Source organism: Chrysemys picta, chromosome 11 (genome assembly GCF_011386835.1).
Source record: "Chrysemys picta bellii isolate R12L10 chromosome 11, ASM1138683v2, whole genome shotgun sequence".
NCBI lineage: Eukaryota > Metazoa > Chordata > Testudines > Emydidae > Chrysemys > Chrysemys picta.
In genome coordinates, this window is record NC_088801.1 from 72,994,286 (window position 1) to 73,013,528 (window position 19,243).

The following is a 19,243-nucleotide window of genomic DNA, read 5'->3' on the forward strand; positions in this document are numbered from 1 at the left end:
ACATAACAGGCTTCAGGGTGGGAGTGAGGGGTACAGGGCAGCAGACACTGATTTAGCACTACCTCTCTCTCATCATCTCCTTCCCTGCACCGCAGCCCCCTTGAGCCTCCCTCCTCCTCCTCCTCCTCCTCCCCCCACCGGATCCACCCTCCTCCCCTTCGCTTCCCCCTCCCGCCCCCTGATCCTCCCCCTTCCCTGCGCCATCCCGCCCCCTGTTTCTCCCTCCTCCCCCTTCCCGCCCCCTGATCCTCCCCTTTCCCCGCCCGCTGATTCTCCCTGTTCCCCCTTCCCCGTCCCGCCCATTAACCCTCCCCCTGTCCCGCCCCATCCCGCCCCCGATGCTCCCCCGTCCCACTCCCTGATCTCCATTCTCACCCCCTTTCCGCCCAGGCTGTGAAGGGCCAGGTGCCTCGCAGGGACTACAACTCCCAGGAAGCAGCGCGCAGGGACCGGGGAGGGGTCGTGGCAGCAGGGGAGCGCGGTGACGTAAGGGGAGGGGGCGTGGCCTGCGTGAGCGTGCCGCGGAGAGGGACGCGGTAGCTGTAGCGGGGCGGCCGAGCGAGGTTCTGTGGCGTGCGGGGTGTCCGGCCCCTCCCCCGCCCCCCTCGGCTGCTCGCGGCACCGGGCACCACAGCGAGGCCGGGCCGGGCAGCCGTTGGGGGTCAGGAGCCGCCGGTATCCGCCCCGCTCCGCCGTGGGGCTGGAGCCCCCGCGGGCCGCCGCGATGAAGTGACAGCGGGCGGGCTGTGCGGCTGCCGGGCGGCCCCCTGTGCCCGCGGGGAGGGGGTGGCGCTGCCGGCGCGGACCCGAGCCGAGCGGCCGCGCCATGAGCTACCAGCAGCAGCTGGCCAACTCGGCAGCCATCCGCGCCGAGATCCAGCGCTTCGAGTCCGTGCACCCCAACATCTACTCCGTCTACGAGCTGCTGGAGCGGGTGGACGAGCCGGCGCTGCAGGGCCAGCTCCGCGAGCATGTCATCGCCATCGAGGGTAAGGGCTGCGGGCCGGGCTGTGCGGGGGGGGGCTGCCGCCTGTGCATGGGGGGCTGGGCCGGGGGGGGGGTGGACGCTGCCCTGGGGGATGGGATGGGACTGTGCCAGGGCAGTGCCCGCAGGGCTGGATGCTGCTGTGCCTGGGAGGGGTTGCTCTGGGGTCCTGCCTGCTGTGCCTGTGTGTGTGGACGCTGCCCTGCTTGGGGGAGCTGCACCAGCATCCCTACCTGCAGTGCCCTGGCTGCTGGATGCTGCCCTGCAGGCTGGTTGGGCTGCTTTGAGGCGCAAGAGCGGGGCTGGTTGGATCCGTCCTGTGCAGTGGAGGCCGATGCCCAGGGCTTGGTTCTTCATTACCGCCCTCTTCTCCGCATGGGATAGTGGGTTTGTTTCTGTGCGGAGGAGCAGCGTAGATCTCCCACCTAGCTAAAGCTGAATTGTGCTGAGGCTTGGGACGGGGGAGCAGAGCACTGTGGAGACAAGTTTCTAGGTGCTTGCAGATTGCTGCCAGGATAGGGAGAATAGCGATCTCGGTAGGCTAAGCCGGGGGTCAGTCTGTCCTGCATTCAGAGGGACTTGGTGCAAGGAATTCTTTGGCATTCTGTTCTGTTTGTGTTGTAAACCCATATGCTATAAATTCTGATTGGGGTATATTAAAGGGCAAGCAAGATCTACAGCTGGTTTATAAGACAACAGTATGTACAGTGTAAAAACATAGGTGTGGAGTCTGCATAGTAGAGAGAACCAGTTTTACTTCATAGATGTGTATATACATATACCTAAAGGGCAGATCTAAGTAGGCTATTGAACGGTCTTGGATGTGCATGATTAAAAATCCATTGCTTCTGAAAACACAGCTAAGATAAACTTTTTCTTAGATGTGGTGATGCAGCAGTATGGGCATGCATTGGAGGAAAAACTGTATATGATATAAGGAAGCTACTGTATCAAGGTCAAAAGTTGATGACCTGGAGCAAATTTAGGGCAGTAATTACAGACTTTAGTAATAGCTTTGAGTATTCTCTTTACTGAGTTATGACCTGTAGCTTTAACACATATGGTGGTCCTGCCATTAATCTGAAGCAGAATTCAAGTTAGCAGAATAACATTTGGAATTGACATCTAGCTAAAACCATTCAGCTTGGGTGTCTGTCTTGTCTTTTTAAAGCACCTGCAATGAAAACCTTATAGGAATAGATGCTGTTGAGGCACAGTCATTTAAAAGACTTAATTACCCATCTGAGTGTTATGAAATACAATTTGAGTGGAGGCATACATATAATGTTACATAGTGAGTTAGCATTTGAATAGCATAATAGATCTGAATAGCAAAACACAGAATGATAGCAATGACCAATTTGATAAGAGACATCATTTGATCCAGTGATGCATGGGGGTGGGGGGAAGGGTTCAAACAAACACATCATACTGCTGTGTTTGCTTTGTGGTGCTTGTAATTTACCTGAAATCATAGCATATGGTTGTCATTCTGCTTGCTCCTGTTTCTGGTTCCTCTCCTTTACTTTTCATTGAAGGTAATGGAAACTTATTAATATGCATTGTTGGAAGAATGCAACACGAACAACCACTTCTTTCTCAGTACTATCATTTTTTCTCCCTCAGGGAGAGAAAATGCCCTGCTTCAGAATGTTTTAATTGATAGGTAACATGAGTTATGAAGGTTATGCATCATCTTCTGTAGATAAGATGCCCTGAATGTCCTGCTACAAACAAGTGCATATTCATCCTTCTAACAAGATTTTAGATTAGAAGAGGCTCTCTATAATGCATCAATTTTCCCACTGATCTGTTGATCCATCTAGAGGGAATGTAAAATCAAACTGTGTGTATAGCTATCTACATAGCATATGATTTATGTATGTATTCTCGTTTATCCCAGATTATCTATATCTGGCTCACTTCATATGAAAATTATTGAGGTTTCTAATAAAACTAGGATGATGCATGGCAATACTGATATACTTCAAAAGCTGTGTCTAGGAGTTGATGAGTAAAAATTTCTCACAGCATTTTGTAGCTGTGTAACTTGCATTGGACAGTGAGTCAGGAAACCAGTAAAACTGACTCATGAGAAACATGAATGAAAAAAAGACCTTTTAAAATCACACTACCTTATGTTCTGATGGCTTTCCTGGTAACTGAGAATCTTGTGTGGCATTCTATTTAATCAACCATTGGATTATAACATTCAAGTTAACAAGCTCGCTCTTCATTCATGTTCACTTTGCTTTAAAGAATATAGACATCTTCAGGGATAATTGATCAGATCCACAGTAATTTCCTACAGTGTGTAAGATTACTACACTCTCTATATTAGCTCAGCTTCTTTTGGTTATATAAGAAACAAATATCTGTACTTCTGTCTGAGCTTCATTGAACGTAGTGATATTTATGAAATGTTGGTATATTCTCCAAGGGACCTTCCCCAAGAAAGTTGTCTTTCAAATTAGTTTGCAAGTTTGACATATTTGAGTAAGTAACAAACAAAACGTGGTAATATATTGTATAACTTGCTGTGGTTTGTATACAACTCCATAGTGACTAGTAGTTATGTGAAATGTAGGGGGGTAGTTGCAGGAAAACTGATATGTATGGCATGACAAATTTTGGTTAAAATGGAGTATAACTTTGCCACTTATACCTTAGTAGATACAACCAATCTGGTAGTAGAGAGGAATGTGTCTGATACCTCTGCAAATACTATACTTGCTGGATTTCTGATGGAGTCAGATTAGAACGGATTTGAAATCTAATAACTGAGTGAGGCTTATTGTAACGAATTAAAAAATACAACATCATTCTGAGAACTCCCTAAGTAAAAAAAAGTCCTTCATCTAACAAATCCCTTTAAAATTGTAAGTATCATAAATCTTTAATTTAAAAAGCTATTGTGACATTATTATTTTAACTTTAATACCTTTTAAAAAATGATACAGTGGGTTATGTCAGTGCAGCTGCTGGAACAAGAACTATTGAAGTATCTTGAAACTCAGCCAGCTACAACCGATGACCCCATGTTACTTATGATTTCTTTTGTTGTAATTTCTTTGCATTCATTTAGCCCTTGAGTTGTATTTAGTCCTATAGAAGTAAATGTATTTGGCAATCATCAAATGTGCTACCTCACTGAACCTATATTGTAGTAAATTGCTTACCTTACATGATTCTCAAAGGTAGTGTTTAAAGCATTACAAAAAAACTTGCTAATATTTGTGAACTTGTTCATATCTTTGCCTGAGTTATGACACTCCATAATGTCAGTCTCACTTTAGGTTCTTAGAGTTGCAATATTTGTGTTCAGTCACTGCTTGGAAATGTTTTGTTTAAAAACAGTTCAATTAAAACTTAGACATTTTGTTGTTTTTGTATTTAATATATTTTGGCACAAGTTTGTGCCTTTGTCTTCAAGTTCAAACACCACCTAACTGAAGTATAAAATGAGTTCTAATTTTCATTTGTTACACTTGAGATTTAATTAACCTATCAATATTCCTTAAATGCTACAAAACCCCAAGCAGTAACTGAAGAAAGTAATGTGTAGTATTCTTTGTGTACAGTGATTTAAAACAGTTTTGTTTTAAGTAATTTATCAAATATATCTTGAGATGCCCAAAATATTTGGGATTTAATATCTGAGTGTTACAGCAGGCATGTTGATGCCATTAAGTGAAAGATAATTAATGAAATTGGATCAGTTTTCATGTTCCACTCTCCCCTGCTTTTATTAGCTCCAACTAGCATTTGATTATGAAAGCTTAACCATTGAATGATACTTCTAGCATCAGTAATATTTTAGTAATTCTTGGCAGTATGATAGGACATCATTTAGTGATCTGTGGTCTGTAATTAAACCATCATTACCTACTACACCAAACTTGGTTGCTACACACAACATAACTGACAGCTTAAGTTACTTGGTCTAGATTTTGTGTCTTATAATACATCATTTCTAATTCTTCATCCACAGGCACACTTTTTACCCATAATACAGCTACCACAACCTTCAACACTGTTCCCTCAACATAGCCTTCTGCAAACACACCTTTACCAAATTTCCCCCTGCCAATGCTATATATAGCACAACTATTAATTGTGGATATTTGTAGTAGACTGTGCTGGGTGGGGCTAATTTGGTAAAACATTGCTGCAGGTGATGATCAGAATACATTCCCTTGTATTGGGGAGAGTCAGGAACCAAGTGTGTGCAAAGGGTGGGTTACACCTGCTTTTACTCAAACACCAAAGGACTGGGGCTGAAAGATTAACTTTAATTGACATCTGCAAAGGATATAAAAGAACTGTTTCCCCCCCCCCCCCTCCATTTGCTTCTTTAGGATGTATAGAAAGCCTAAAGGGGTTTTTTTGTGTGTGTGTGTGGGGGTAACGGTATTTTACTTGAAAATTTTGGATATGTTAATTGGATAGCCTTCAGATTTGGTGAAGGTCTTGGTATATGTCCCAGAATGTTCAGTGTGAAGCTCTCTCCCTTTAATTGGAAGGGTGGAATAGCTAAAAGATGCAAAGATGTAATGCCTCCAGAATCATGGTTACTGAATTAAGTAACCAACTAAATTCTAGCAATTGTCTTAAAAATAATTTTCCTCTGCATTGCTCATTGTTTGCTTTCACATCATGTGACTAGAGAAATAACATCCGTGTTTGAGAGTAGCTAAGACCTGAATTTCTAATTTAGGGGAGAGGGCAGGTGAGTTTTAAAGGGCAACTGCAAAGACTTATTATTTTTTTATGTATAAAATAGGTTGAAGCCCAGTTTTAGCTTTCTTTTGCCAGGTCACCTTTAAACCTCCCGTCCTACTACTTGTGGGTCAGTGGACCTGAAAGGTGGCATCTGAAGCAACCCTTGGAGGGGGTGGTGGATTGGGGGAGGAAGGAATTTGGCTCTTAAAGCTGGTGAGCTCATCTCTACGTGGCTTCTTTTAGCTCTGTTTTCCTTGATTTGAGAGCACACTAATATTCCCACAACAGGAATAGTTCTAGTATATCAATATCAGGTGTGATGTGAGAATAATACAAAAAAATAGGGACTAAATGGTAGAAAAGGAAAAACAGAAGTGTATTGCTCATTTTTGGAGTTGGAATTGCATTAGTTTCTTGTGGTTACTAATTCAGAAACCACCATTATTGCATCAATAGCTGCAAGACACAAAGTAAACACTTGCATACTCATAAAATAAACTTTACTTGGTATACCGTAATGAGGTATAGCCTGTCCCAGATAGTGTAGTTATTGCTGTTCTTCCTGCTAAACTTCTAATCTGTCATGTGCCCCCCCCCCCATTCCCTTGAAAATGTGGTCATGGCTAAGTGATGATTAACACAACAGTGCATTAGCAATTTCTGTGCTTCCTTTTCACCTCTCCATCTAGTCAGTCCTAATGTACAATATTTTTAGTTTTTAGAAAACCTGACTTTGATGTGCTAATAAAAAATTCAATTTGAATGGTGTCTCATTTTTCAAGATCAGAACTGGCGTATGTAGATGTAAGCTGCTATACTTAATGTGTGCCTCCTTATAGGTCTACAAAGACCTTATTACATAATCTTCTCATTTTTTTTAACTTTCCCTAAACACACACTTAAGCAAAAAGGCTAATAGTATTTTAAGCTTTCTGTGAGGTTGGACCTAGCTTATTAAGAGATCACTTTCCGTTCAGGATGTCCTTCGATAACAGGTTTCACTGCAACACTGAATCTGTTGACCAGAGGCTGACTACAGGAAAAAGAATTGTACAAGTGCTGGACTTAGGCCTGGTCTACACTGGGGTGGGGGGATCGATCTAAGTTACGCAATTTCAGCTACGCGAATAATGTAGCTGAAGTTGACATACTTAGATCGACTTACCATGGTGTCTTCATTACGGTGAGTCGACTGCTGCCACTCCCCCGTCGACTCTGCCTCTGCCTCTCGCCAAGGTGGAATACAGGAGTCGATGGGAGAGGGCTCGGGGGTTGATTTATCGAGTCTAGACTAGTGTGATGGGGGTCATATAACTATCTAGGTGAAAATACATGAAATCAAACTGGAAAAGAGCAAACATTGCTTGCAAGAAGGGCAGTTGTCTTAGTAAGTAAGAATATAACTTTTTAATTGCTCAGTACTCACCCTGTTAAAGTCACTGGTCTTGTATAAGATTTATTTTTGGCCGGTCTTTAGACACCCTATTCTTCAGTGCAGTGGCTCTCAACCTTTCCAGACTACTGTACCTCTTTCAGGCATCTGATTTGTCTTGCTTACAAAATCGGACATAAAAAGACAAAAGTGTCACAGCACAGTATTACTGAAAAGTTGTTTGCTTTTTTTCATATTTACCCTATTATAAAATCAATTGGAATACAAATATTGTCCTTTCATTTCAGCATATAGTATATAGAGCAGCATAAACAAGTTGTCTGTATGAAATTGTAGTTTGTACTGACTTTGCTAGTACTTCTTATGTAGCCTGTTGCAAACCTAGGTAAATCTCTAGATGAGTTGATGTACTCACTGGAAGGCCTCCATGTACCCCAGGGGTACACGTACCCCTAGTTAAGAACCACTGCTTTAGTGCAGTGGTTTTCAACCTGTGATCTGCAAACTATGTCTAAGATTTCCAAAGGGGTCCACACCTGTATTTGAAATTTTTTAGGGGTCTGCAAATGAAAACAGGTTGAAAAACCACTGCTTTAGTGCAAGACCTTGCTGTGATTCAGCAACATCATTAGAAGGCAGTCTAATATTATCTCTACCTCTGAGATTTCTTTGGTGACGAGTATTATGAAATTTTTTTTGCCTGAGGTATTGAAACCTAGAAATCAAATGGCAGAGGTCATTGAACCAAAGTTCATGGAAGGGGAGGACTCTACCTATTTTCCAGGTATATGAAATAACTTGCCCAAATGCTATGTGGCTCTTCAAATTGGATATTGAATGTGTTACTATAATTGCTGAAAAATTGCTTGATATATGTGTGGTTGCAAATACAGGTTCTGGGCTGACTTCTTTAACTAGTGGAGAAACACCCATGTGCATGCAAGTGTACTTCATGTCTAAGAATCCTATTTAAATGAAGTGTAGTTTGGCTGCAGTGCTACTCATGCGCCAAACTCTATTTTTGGGCTGGATTGCTGTCATTACTTGAGCTGCTGCTGCTTCTCTTACCATACTGAATAATTTAAACGCTTCTGTAGCCATGGAACTTTGTACTGAAATACTGTAAAATCTTGAGCTGGGGCTGGGTTGTTATTTAAATAAGACGTCTAAAGATCATCTGCTGTGTATGTTTATAAAGTGCTGATTGCGTTGTGATAAACTATGTCACAATGTGAATAAGTGTTAAAGGAAGCAGTGCAGGTGAGTGCCAATCGATGTAGTGTAGTGCAAAGGTTCTATCCGCAGGAGATGGTCGTGGACATTGCACATGTTTATGATTGAAACAATGAGCATGCAATGCAGATCAACCCAAACAAGTGACAGTAAAATTTTGATACCACATTACCCAATAATATCATGTCACGTTTTTGAGGCACTCCAATAGATTTTTCTGAGGGTAAAAAAATTCAGGGCAATTTTTCATTTGCATGCACATCCATGTGCCTTAGTTACTATGACTCAAGTTGTGCAGTGATCTGAGCTGGTAAAAACAAACAAACCAGAAATCTAATAAATACAAAACAAACAAGTTTTCTAAGACTTGGTGTAAGGACTCTAAAGTCTGACAGCTTGGGGCTGTCGCAGGTCTGGACATGTATATCTATTTGGAAAGTTGGCAGTCTTCCCTTTCCAAAAGCAAAGCACCTGTTTCTAGCTGCAGGATAATGAATTTTAAAGATACTTCCAGTGACAAAAAGGCTGTCCCTAGCTCCGAGCTATGTCTTGTCATAGTGGGTGTAATTTTTTGGGCAGTGCTGAGGGAGCCCTGATTCTGGCAAGACAATAAACATTTTTGAGAAGGGGAGGTTGAGGACTAAATGAACTTCAAATCTTAGAGTAAGTCGTGGGGAGGTGGGTTAGTAAGAGGGTGTTCAAGTGAAGCATTCAAAGGTGTAGGATAAACCTTAACACATGAATCTCTTTCACAGATCTGATTTGTATGTAGTTCCTGTCTGTGTACGTGAAAAGACACCATGAGATTAATGGTGATTCTAAATAGAGAAAGTGGTCTGAATGTATACATCTATATACTATCAAGTGGTTAGAGCAAATCTGTATTAAAGCCATTTTTATATTGCCACTATGTGGGAACAGATTTGTGGTCTTGTATCCAAAGTCTGTTTTGTCATACTTAAAAGTAACACTTCCCTGTTTGGGTGGTAGGATAGTGTTTGTTCCTGATTGCACATTTGTTCAGCCCTGTCTATGCGCAGTTAGTTCTACTAGCTTCAGTCACATATAAATAATTCACAATGGCCTGTATCAAAAAAGAGAAGGCATTCCTGCCAAATTAAGACTACAGTAGGTTTAAAAATCATGAAAACACTAAAAATTAAATAGTCTCAATTGCTTGGTTTCATTCTTATCTGGTGGATGATCCATTCTGCTAAGAGTTGAATTATATAGTAACATGTTCTTAATTGATTGGGATATATCTTTCTAAAGATAGAATTTTGTTTGCTTTTCTTCAGCTAACAAAAAATTACTGTAGAAATTTGTGGCTGCTTTTCCTCCTGCTTCTAAGAGGACATTAAATTGATGCCATTGTCATAATATCAGATGCTTAGTGAAGGAGTGGGTGTAGCTGATTAAAAATACAATGCTGTGGACCAGTGGTAATACACTGTTCTCAAGCCAGAGATGGACATTTTACTATTCACAGCTGAGAATGACCTGTTTTCTTAAAGCAAAGAAATAAGAGATGCTCTTGCAATGAATTATTCTGATATCTTCAGTTAATTGTGTTATGAGGATTTAGTAGATTTTTCAAGGGAGTGTGCAGGCTTCCCATGCCTTTTTGTTTGGGAGTATTAGTGTACGTCTGTACGGAATGATAACACTGCATAAATTAGAAGTTCACACTGCAATGTGTATAAAACCATTGTTTTAATTTCTGTTTAAATTGACAAATAAGTCTTATACACTCAGTGACCAGTGTACATGCAGTAAAGAAACTCAGGCTCCAGCTTTAAAATCCGATTTTGACAGCTCTTATGCACTTAAAGTGAAAACACACCTACTGTAACAAACAGCTCTGTTTTTAATACATCGAGATCAAAGCTATCTCTACACTGCCTCACAGTTGAGACTGGGGGTGTGAATAGCAGTGTGCACCTTTTGAAGAGGACTGCAGTAATGAGAACTAGGAACCTTTTAGTTCACGCCCACAGCATCCACATGCTGGCGGGGGTTACAGTGCAGCACTTTGGTGTGCTCTGCTATTCACACCTCTGTAGTTTCAACTGTGGGGCAGTGTCAAAGCTGACTATTAATTTTGGGTGCTCAATCTGAGCCACCCTAAAGGGCTTGACTTTTTCTTTCCAGGTAGTGGGTGCTTTGCCCATTAAATAGTGGTGTCCCCCAGGAGTCTGTACTGGGCCCAGTCCTATTCAACATATTCATAAATGATCTGGAAAAAGCGGTCAACAGTGAGGTGGCAAAATTTGCAGATGATATAAAACTACTCAAGATAGTTAAGTCCCAGGCAGACTGCGAAGAGCTACAAAAGGATCTCAAAACTGGGTGACTGGGCAGCAAAATGTCAGATGAAATTCAATGTTGATAAATGCAAAGTAATGCACATTGGAAAACATAATCCCAACTATACATATAAAATGATGGGGTCTAAATTAGCTGTTACCACTCAAGAAAGATCTTGGCGTCATTGTGGATAGCTCTCTGAAAACATCCACTCAATGTGCAGTGGCAGTCAAAAAAGGGAACAGAATGTTGGGAATCATCAAGAAAGGAATAGATAATAAGACAGAAAATATCATATTGCCTCTCTATAAATCCATGGCATGCCCACATCTTGAATACTGCATGCAGATGTGGTCACCTCATCTCAAAAAAGATATATTGGACTTGGAAAAGGTTCAGAAAAGGGCAACAAAAATAATTAGGGGTATGGAATGGCTGTCGTATGAGGAGAGATTAATAAAACTGGAACTTTTTTGCTTGGAAAAGAGATGACTGGGGGGATATGATAGAGTTCTATAAAATCATGACTGGTGTGGAGAAAGTAAATAAGGAAGTGTTATTTACTCCTTCCCACAACACACGAACTATGGGCCACCAAATGAAATTAATAGGCAGCAGGTTTAAAACAAACAAAAGGAAGTGTATTTTTTCACACAATGCACAGTCAACATGTGGAACTCCTTGCCAGAAGATGTTGTGAAGGCCAAAACTATAACAGGGTTCAAAAAAGAACTAGATAAATTCATGGAGGATAGGTCCATCGATGGCTATTAGCCAGGATGGACAGGGCTGGTGTCCCTGGCCTCTGTTGGCCGGAAACTGGGAATGGGTGACGGGATGGATCACTTGATTACCTGTTCTGTTCATTCCTTCTGGGGCACCTGGCATTGGCCACTGTTGGAAAACAGGATACTGGGCTAGATGGACCTTTGGTTTGACCCAGTATGGCCGTTCTTAAAATCAGGCACCTTCGTTGAGCACTCAGAATCACTCTTCACTTCCAAAATTACTGTCTCCATGGTTATTTTTATCTTAATCCTTTACTACCTAAAGAAAATGATGATTAAAAACTGTTCTCATGTCCACTTTTCCTTTTTTTAAAAGGATTTGATTCTTTTTCACGACTTGGAAATGGTCATAATACTTAAGGCTATTTAATATTTGAAAATCCTTTGAAAAACCTCAGTGGTTTGAGCATTGGCCTGCTAAACCCAGGGTTGTGAGTTCAATCCTTGAGGGGGCCACTTAGGGATCTGGGGCAAAATCAGTACTTGGTCCTGCTAGTGAAGGCAGGGGGCTGGACTCAATGACCTTTCAGGGTCCCTTCCAGTTCTATGAGATAGGTATATCTCCATATATATATATATATATATATATATATATATCCTTGTAAAATGAGTATTCCCTACAGTTTCTGGATGAAGAAACATAACCACTAGAGTTCCGTGAGGTTATAGCCACAAGTAGGAGTTCCTGGTCCCTTGCTCAGGTTTCACCTCTCTCTCAATTGACAGCTGTACTGTCTTTGTGATATAACATTCTGTTTGATGTGAAGTCCCACAGGCAGAATTCTTAGTGGATGAGAGTCTAAACTCACGATACTGAAATTGCTACCAAGGGGTGACGGGTTCCTGACAGCAGTTAGTCTGAGTGATAAGAAACCATGATGAAGCAATCTAAAAAACACTGAAAACATTGTTGAGTTGTTGGTACCTTAAACGTTTTTATGCTTGAGTATCTGCTGGTCAGGATATTTCACCTCAGTAGAGACGCTTAAGGCTCTTTTCCTGTTCCTTCTTTGAATTCAGACTCACTGCTGGAGTGCTGCAGCACTGCACTCTGATGTCTGATCTCCCTCCCAGTTTACTTGGCCTTAATCTGAGAGCTACTCTAGGATCACTGCTTTTCACAACAGAGTTTGAGAATGTGAATATTTCACCTCTCAAACTGCTGGGGACTAACTATGCATTTTCAGTCATTGAAACCTGTGGAAATTCTTCTAAAAGCAGCCTGAAGATGCTGAGTACTAAATCTGCGTTCCTGCTGACTCTGTCAAATGGTGGTGGAGTCCTTGCATTGACAGAAGCCGTTTCCACTCTGGTGTGTTTTCTGCTAGTGAATTTACGTTAAAATACCTTCAGGTAGAGAAGACATCCTAGAACTACCCTTATATCATCTAGGTATTTCCTTCACGTTGTTTATTTTATGGAAACAAGGCTTAGAAAAGAGTGTTGCATGAAGAAACCACACCACTGTTCCTCTTCATGCTCCATATAGCTCAAGAATATGACATTCTCTTCTCATCAGTACTAGTTATCAGTGTTATCTAGGACAAAACATTCTTTTCTTAATTTGATATATTGCCTTTCCTTTAGCGTTACACTGATATCCATATAGCCCATATGGAGAAAGCATTTACATCTGTTTAACTTCATCAGCAATAGATCATCCAGGTTTTCAACAGTACATTTAATCATGATACCTCATTCATCCTGACCTTCGTAGACACGATTTTAACAAAGTATGAAGCTTCTAGATGTGTGAAACCTGGAAGCTACTTCAGTTCCTAGTTAAAATGTCAAACCTCTGTTGCATGTGAGTGACTCGCTCACCTGATGTGAACCTCAACCTCAGCCTGCTCCAAATATCAGACCTTCTCCACATTTTTATAAGTAGTTTACATTAGGGATAGTTTCACTTACCTAAAGATCCACTTCTCTGTCCTTAGTTCTTAAGCTCAGGTTTTGTCTACACTGTTAAAAATAAAATCCCCATGTCAGCAAGTCTCAGAGGCTAGGTCAACTGACTTGGACTTGTGCTACAGGGCTAAAAATAGTAGTGTAGATGTTCCCACCCAGCCTGAGTGGGAACAACATGGATGGAATCTTTGAGACTCTCTGCTGCTGTGTTTGTGATGTAGCTGTACCCTCAGATTTCTGGCACTGGACTTCTTTACCTTCATGTTTGTTTGCTCATAGCTGCTGAACAAGACTTCTAGGAAAACTGTGCAACTTCAGGCTGCTGGTGCAAGTCCTCACCACAACCTTCTTAATCATCCAGTGGATGACTCACTAGTTCTTGATTAGCTGTGAATTGATATAAAGATGTTGGGAGTCCTGTGCATTATAGAACCCTGTCTTATATCTGTCCTTGAAAAGATGGAACTCTGGTTAACCAAAAAAAGAGGATCTATTTTTTACCTTTAAGCTCAGATACTAGAATGTGAATTGGCTTTAAAGTCATTCTACAAAAGACCAGAGTGGATAAAGTCTATTAACGTCAGTTATATTTCAGGAGATATTAAAATGTTTGAGGGCCTCCAATATTTAAGTTTGTAACAGATCAAATCAATGTATCAAGCACAAAAATAATCCAGTAGCATGACTCCTGGAAGCATGAAGGTGTATTTTGCAGGGTATTCTTACTCTTGGGCTCAGAAGCCTACAGCTCTGTCCAATGAGAATTGCAGTGCAATCACTTAAATGGTAGTTACTTTAACAGGCACTTCAAGAAATTTTCTGCTTGGCTGATGGAGGGGTGGGGGATAGCTCAGTGGTTTGAGCATTGCCTGCTAAACCCAGGGCTGAGAGTTCCATCCTTGAGGGGGCCATTTAGGGATCCGGGGCAAAAATTTGTCTGGGGATTGGTCCTGCTTTGAGCAGGGGGGTTGGACTAGATGACCTCCTGAGGTCCCTTCCAACCGTGATATTCTATGATGCAGCTTTCTTGCATCCCTGGGTTGAAAACAAGCAACAGACTAAATTCACCAAAAAACTTTTTTTTTTTTTTTAAATAACTTGTTGCCTTGTCTTTTTCATTCACTAGGAACCTACTTCCCATAAGTAGTGGCCAGACCACTGGATAACCATATAGGAAAGTAATAGGTGACTTGTCTCTTTTTCTTAAAACGGATGACATCCACTGTTCCGGACAGAACCTCATATTTAAAAAAAAAATTGTATGATCTCTACAAGTTAATAGAATTCTAGTTTTATCATCTATAATACTGGTATTGGCATCCTTGACCTAGTAATTAAAAACCTACTGGTTTTGGATGTCACCTTTGTCAGGGTAGGCCGCAGCAGTTCAACAGAATTAATTTAAGTGCCTCATGGTAGAATGAGAAGAGCCTAGTAGATGAGTTATAGCTAAAGCAGTGTTCGTCTTCCATTTTGATGATGAAGTTGCTTCCTGTAATTTTTTTTTTTAATATAGCGCCAAAACAATTCCAGCATGGTTGACAGTGACTTCCTTAAATTGAATAAGGTATGCACTTAATATGATGGGATGTGTAGTTATGGAACATCTAGCATATTGTAAGTGGACTGTGAGGGACAAGGTTGAAGACAGAATACTTCAACTAGCCAGACAAATGTGATTCCAACTGCTCTGCCTTGGATGGGACTGTTTAAAAATTAAACATTTGTGAACCATCATAATTACACAGCTCAGAATCCTGCTGTCTGACTGGATTTTTTCTTCATTCAGCCCACTTTACAAGAAAATGTTTTCCATGAGTACTTGATTTTCAGATGCACATGTAGTATGTCTGCTAATAGATCCTACAAGATGAGTTGTAACAGTGCAATATTGTAATTCCACAATTGGACCAGAAGTTTACAAATTAGCTTTATTGCCATCTCAGTGAACTTTTGTATGTCTTCCCATTAAGTTTAGCTTTACAAAGGACTGAGCTTTATCTCATGTCCTAAATCTTTGCTCCTCCAAAATTAAATGCTAAGCACTATAATGGGAAGGGTCTACTTAACCTGATCTCATAGTAAAACTATGGGGAAAAAATTGCTCACTATGGGGATGGTAAGCTTGGACTGAATCTTAACTGTAAAACACCATATGTAAAATATTGTACATGCAAGATGTGTACTATAAAAAGGATTTTTTGCCTTAAGCGTCAAAAAATGAAGTATAATGTACACAGTTGGATCACAATGGTAAATTACACATTGATGAACTAAATAAATATGAACATTTTTTTTTTTAAAAAAAAGCAGCTAAATGTCTGGTAACCTTAATTACATCTGGAAGTTTTCTGCATTCCTTCAGTTTACATACACTTTTTCAAATGCCTTCGCTTAATCTAAGTAGATTTCTTTTGATATGGACATGGCATTCTTGGATTTCAACCTGCTAGTTTGGAATTTAGATGAAAATCTTAAGTGTCTAACTTCAAAATATAAGGAGAAAAATATTGATGTACTTAAATGAAATGTAGTGAAATTTGTAGGAAGAATAATTTTCATCTTAATTGGTGTTTCCATTAGTGGAGAAAAGAGGCAGTCATATCCAGTGGGATTATAGTGTTAGAAAAACACTGTTTAAGATTTAGAATTTTTGTGAATTTGTCAGTGGAAGGAGGAGTTCTCCATATTGCCATCAATAACATTCCCTTGTTAGTATTGTATCTGTAGTGAGACATCTCTCCAAAACTCTGTTGGTTGAGTTCAAGACACCCTTGAAGTGAATGGAAACAGGAGCTATGGCAAGTACAAGCAGAGGATTAACTATTTACTCTGAGTTTCTGCAAAAGCATACCATACAAATAGCTTACATAATGCTCTTAACAAGGAGTATTAACATCACCCCCTCCCTGTGATGACCCAGACTTAACTACTTCCTTCTCCTTTCCTTTCTCTTTTCCCATTGCTTAATTTCAGTAAGCCACTTAACCAAATACCAGAAATAAACATATCGGATCAATAGTATGTAATTCTAGCTTGTCTTTTATTATTAGCTTTTTTTGCATTCATAGAAGGATAAGGAATATAATCCTAGCCTATTAACAAAGGAATATTTTTGTTCGGTGTTGCTCTTGTTCACTTTTAAAAAATAATCTTGAGACCAATAGAAGGAGAAGAATGGCATTTCGACTGTACTTCAGTAAATGCGTTAGAGTTGTTTGAGCTGTTTAAATTTCGCCTTCAACTTGCTCGTTTTATAACTACAAATGAAGTTTTATAAATGTCCTTAACTCATGCTGGGTTTTGTCCATATGTATCATCACCAGAAGGGTGATGGGCAGACAGTGCCTTGAGTTACAGCTGTATATCCCTCTCAATTGGCTTTATGGTAATTCAGGTTTTAGAGGAGATAATTTGACTTACCCAGCAGTGTAGACAACGCCTAAGTTGACTTAAGTTACACTACTCCAGCTACACGAATAACATAGCTGGAGTTGGCGTAGCTTAGGTCAACTTACCGCAGTGTCTTCACTGTGCTGCGTTGATGGGAGATGCTCTCCTGTCAACTTACCTTACTCCTCTGCGGGGGGGGCTAGAGTACCAGAGTCCACCGGAGAGCACTGTGCTGTCGATTTAGCGGGTCTTCTCTAGACCCATTAAATCGACAACTGCTGCGTTGATTGCAACAGTGTTGATCTTCCCGGTAGTAAAGACAAGCCCTTAGTATGCGGAGGAGAACCCAGCCTGACTTAATATTTGTACTATGTTTGTACTTGTGGATTTAGTTTAACACAGCCTTTGGATTTTGTGTTTGGACACTTTTTATGAACAAGAGCTGTAACGTTTAATTTTCCAACTACTTCTTTTTGGCTGCACATCCATGGTAAAACTACAGAGCAGGATTCATTCAAAGTTGCAGGTTCATGCAGTATACTGTTACGAGGTGCTGTCTGCTCTATTCTTGTGAGCCAGTAGGCTGCTGACATATAAATGTAGGACTTCTATTGTTCTGTCTCCCACAAGAATGAAGCTAGTAAAGCAAGGGGAGTGACATAGCATGTCAGCCAAAAGAAAACAAGTCTAAATTTAGGCCTTACAGCAACCCTTTTAAAGCTCACAGGCAGAAACCCAAAGGAAACCTCAAGTGTGAAACTTCTTTTCTGGCTTTGCAACCACACTTTAATAATGCAAATTGAATTACCCACTAAAATCAGATAGGTTCACTTAAATATAGTTATAATACTTCGCTTCCCAAATGTTAGGGTCAGACCCTTTGATAAATGTGAATCAAAAGCAAGGCTCTCCAAAAATATAGTCTACGGCAGCTTAGACTTGCCTTAAATTTCCAGTGGGGCTAGGGGAGTTAGAGACCCCAATGAATCTCATAAGGCTCACGGGAGTGGCATGTGAACAGGTGTTGGGAGTAAACATCATTTGGGAAGCAGCTGACAGGCATACTGGGGTAGCACTTAGGCTACCATCCTTTGAGTCTGACAGTGCTTTGCTCAACCTTTAATTGCTCTGGCAAGAATTCCTTGATACTGCTATCAAACAGCTTGCAGTTGATATAGTCCTAGCACCGCGATATTCAGACTTCAGTAGTACAGGAGCCAAATTAGCGATCAACATTACCCAAAAGATCCACAGAAGTGTGAATTCATTGTTCCATTTACTATATATATTAAAGGGCTGTCAAACGATTAAAAAAAATCACAATTAATTGTGAGATTAAAATAGTCATGATTTATCGCAGTTTTAATTGCACTGTTAAACAATAATGGAGTACCAATTTAAATTTGGCATGGATGCTTGTCCTCTAGAATGGTGGTTAAAGCATAAAGGGGCATATGAATGTTAACATATCTGGCATGTAAATACATTGCAATGCCGGCTATAACAGTGCCATGCGAATGCCTGTTCTCACTTTCAGGTGACGTTGTAAATAAGAAGTGGGCAGTATTATCTCCATTAAATGTAAACAAACTTGTTTGTCTTTGCGATTGGCTGCACAAGAAGTAAAACTGAGTGGACTTGTAGGCTCTCAAGTTTTACATTGTTTTGTTTGAGTGCAGTTATGTAAAACAAATTCTACATTTGAAGTCGCACTTTCAGGATAAAGAGATTGCACTACAGTACTTGTATGAGGTAAACTGAAAAATATTTCTTTTTTTTTACAGTTCAAATATTTGTGAGCACTGTACACTTCGTATTCTGTGTTGTAATTGAAATCAATATATTTGAAAAGGTAGAACATCCAAAATATTTAGAATTTATTTAAATTGGCATTCTGTTATTGTTTAGCAGCGCAATTAAAACCGCAATTAATCGCAACTATTTTTAAAATCTAGTTAATTTGTTTTGGGTTAATCGCTTGTGTTAACTGTGATTGACAGCCTTGTATATTATTCTCACCCCAAAATGACTGGCCAGGTATTATGATTTTATCAACTACAATTGGTTAATAACTTAGTAAAGTTTGGTTAATTAAATCATAGTGTTTTAATATGTGCTGCAAAGAGCCACAGGAGACACATTAAAGAGCTACTTGTGGCTCATGAGCTTCCGACTGAGTATCACTGGTCTAGCACTTGCCCAGTGTAGTGAATGGCACTAGGTAACTGGATGCCAGCATCTGGTTTGGAAATCACTATTTCTGTTAGCTACCTGTGGTGGCAATTATATAGTGTAGCTATAAAATAGTTTACCTGTTCATGACACTTTCTGGCTTAAGGCTGACAGGAAGGCATTTAGAGTGATCTGAGAATGATTCAAGCAAAACTCAGGATCCTGAACACCCTGGTGTGTGACAGTGTCCCAGAGGCTGCTCTTCTTTGTCTTTCACACTATTAAATAGTGCTGGGACCAAATGCTTGCAAATGTGCTTTATCAAGCAAGTAAGCAGAT

At 40.5% G+C, this 19,243-nt stretch overlaps 1 protein-coding gene across 7 annotated transcripts in view; it reads left to right on the forward strand.

Annotated features, from left to right (window-relative positions):
• Positions 1-497: 497 nt before the first annotated feature.
• The window catches only part of AGAP1 (ArfGAP with GTPase domain, ankyrin repeat and PH domain 1), a 653,489-nt gene continuing 634,743 nt past the window's right edge, over positions 498-19,243 (forward strand). For all 7 annotated transcript variants that reach the window (XM_008172585.4, XM_065561174.1, XM_065561175.1 and 4 more), the window contains exon 1: positions 498-989. In XM_008172585.4, coding sequence (XP_008170807.1) covers positions 827-989 — 163 coding nt within the window. In that variant the 5' untranslated portion in view covers positions 498-826. The remainder of the gene's footprint in view (positions 990-19,243) is intronic.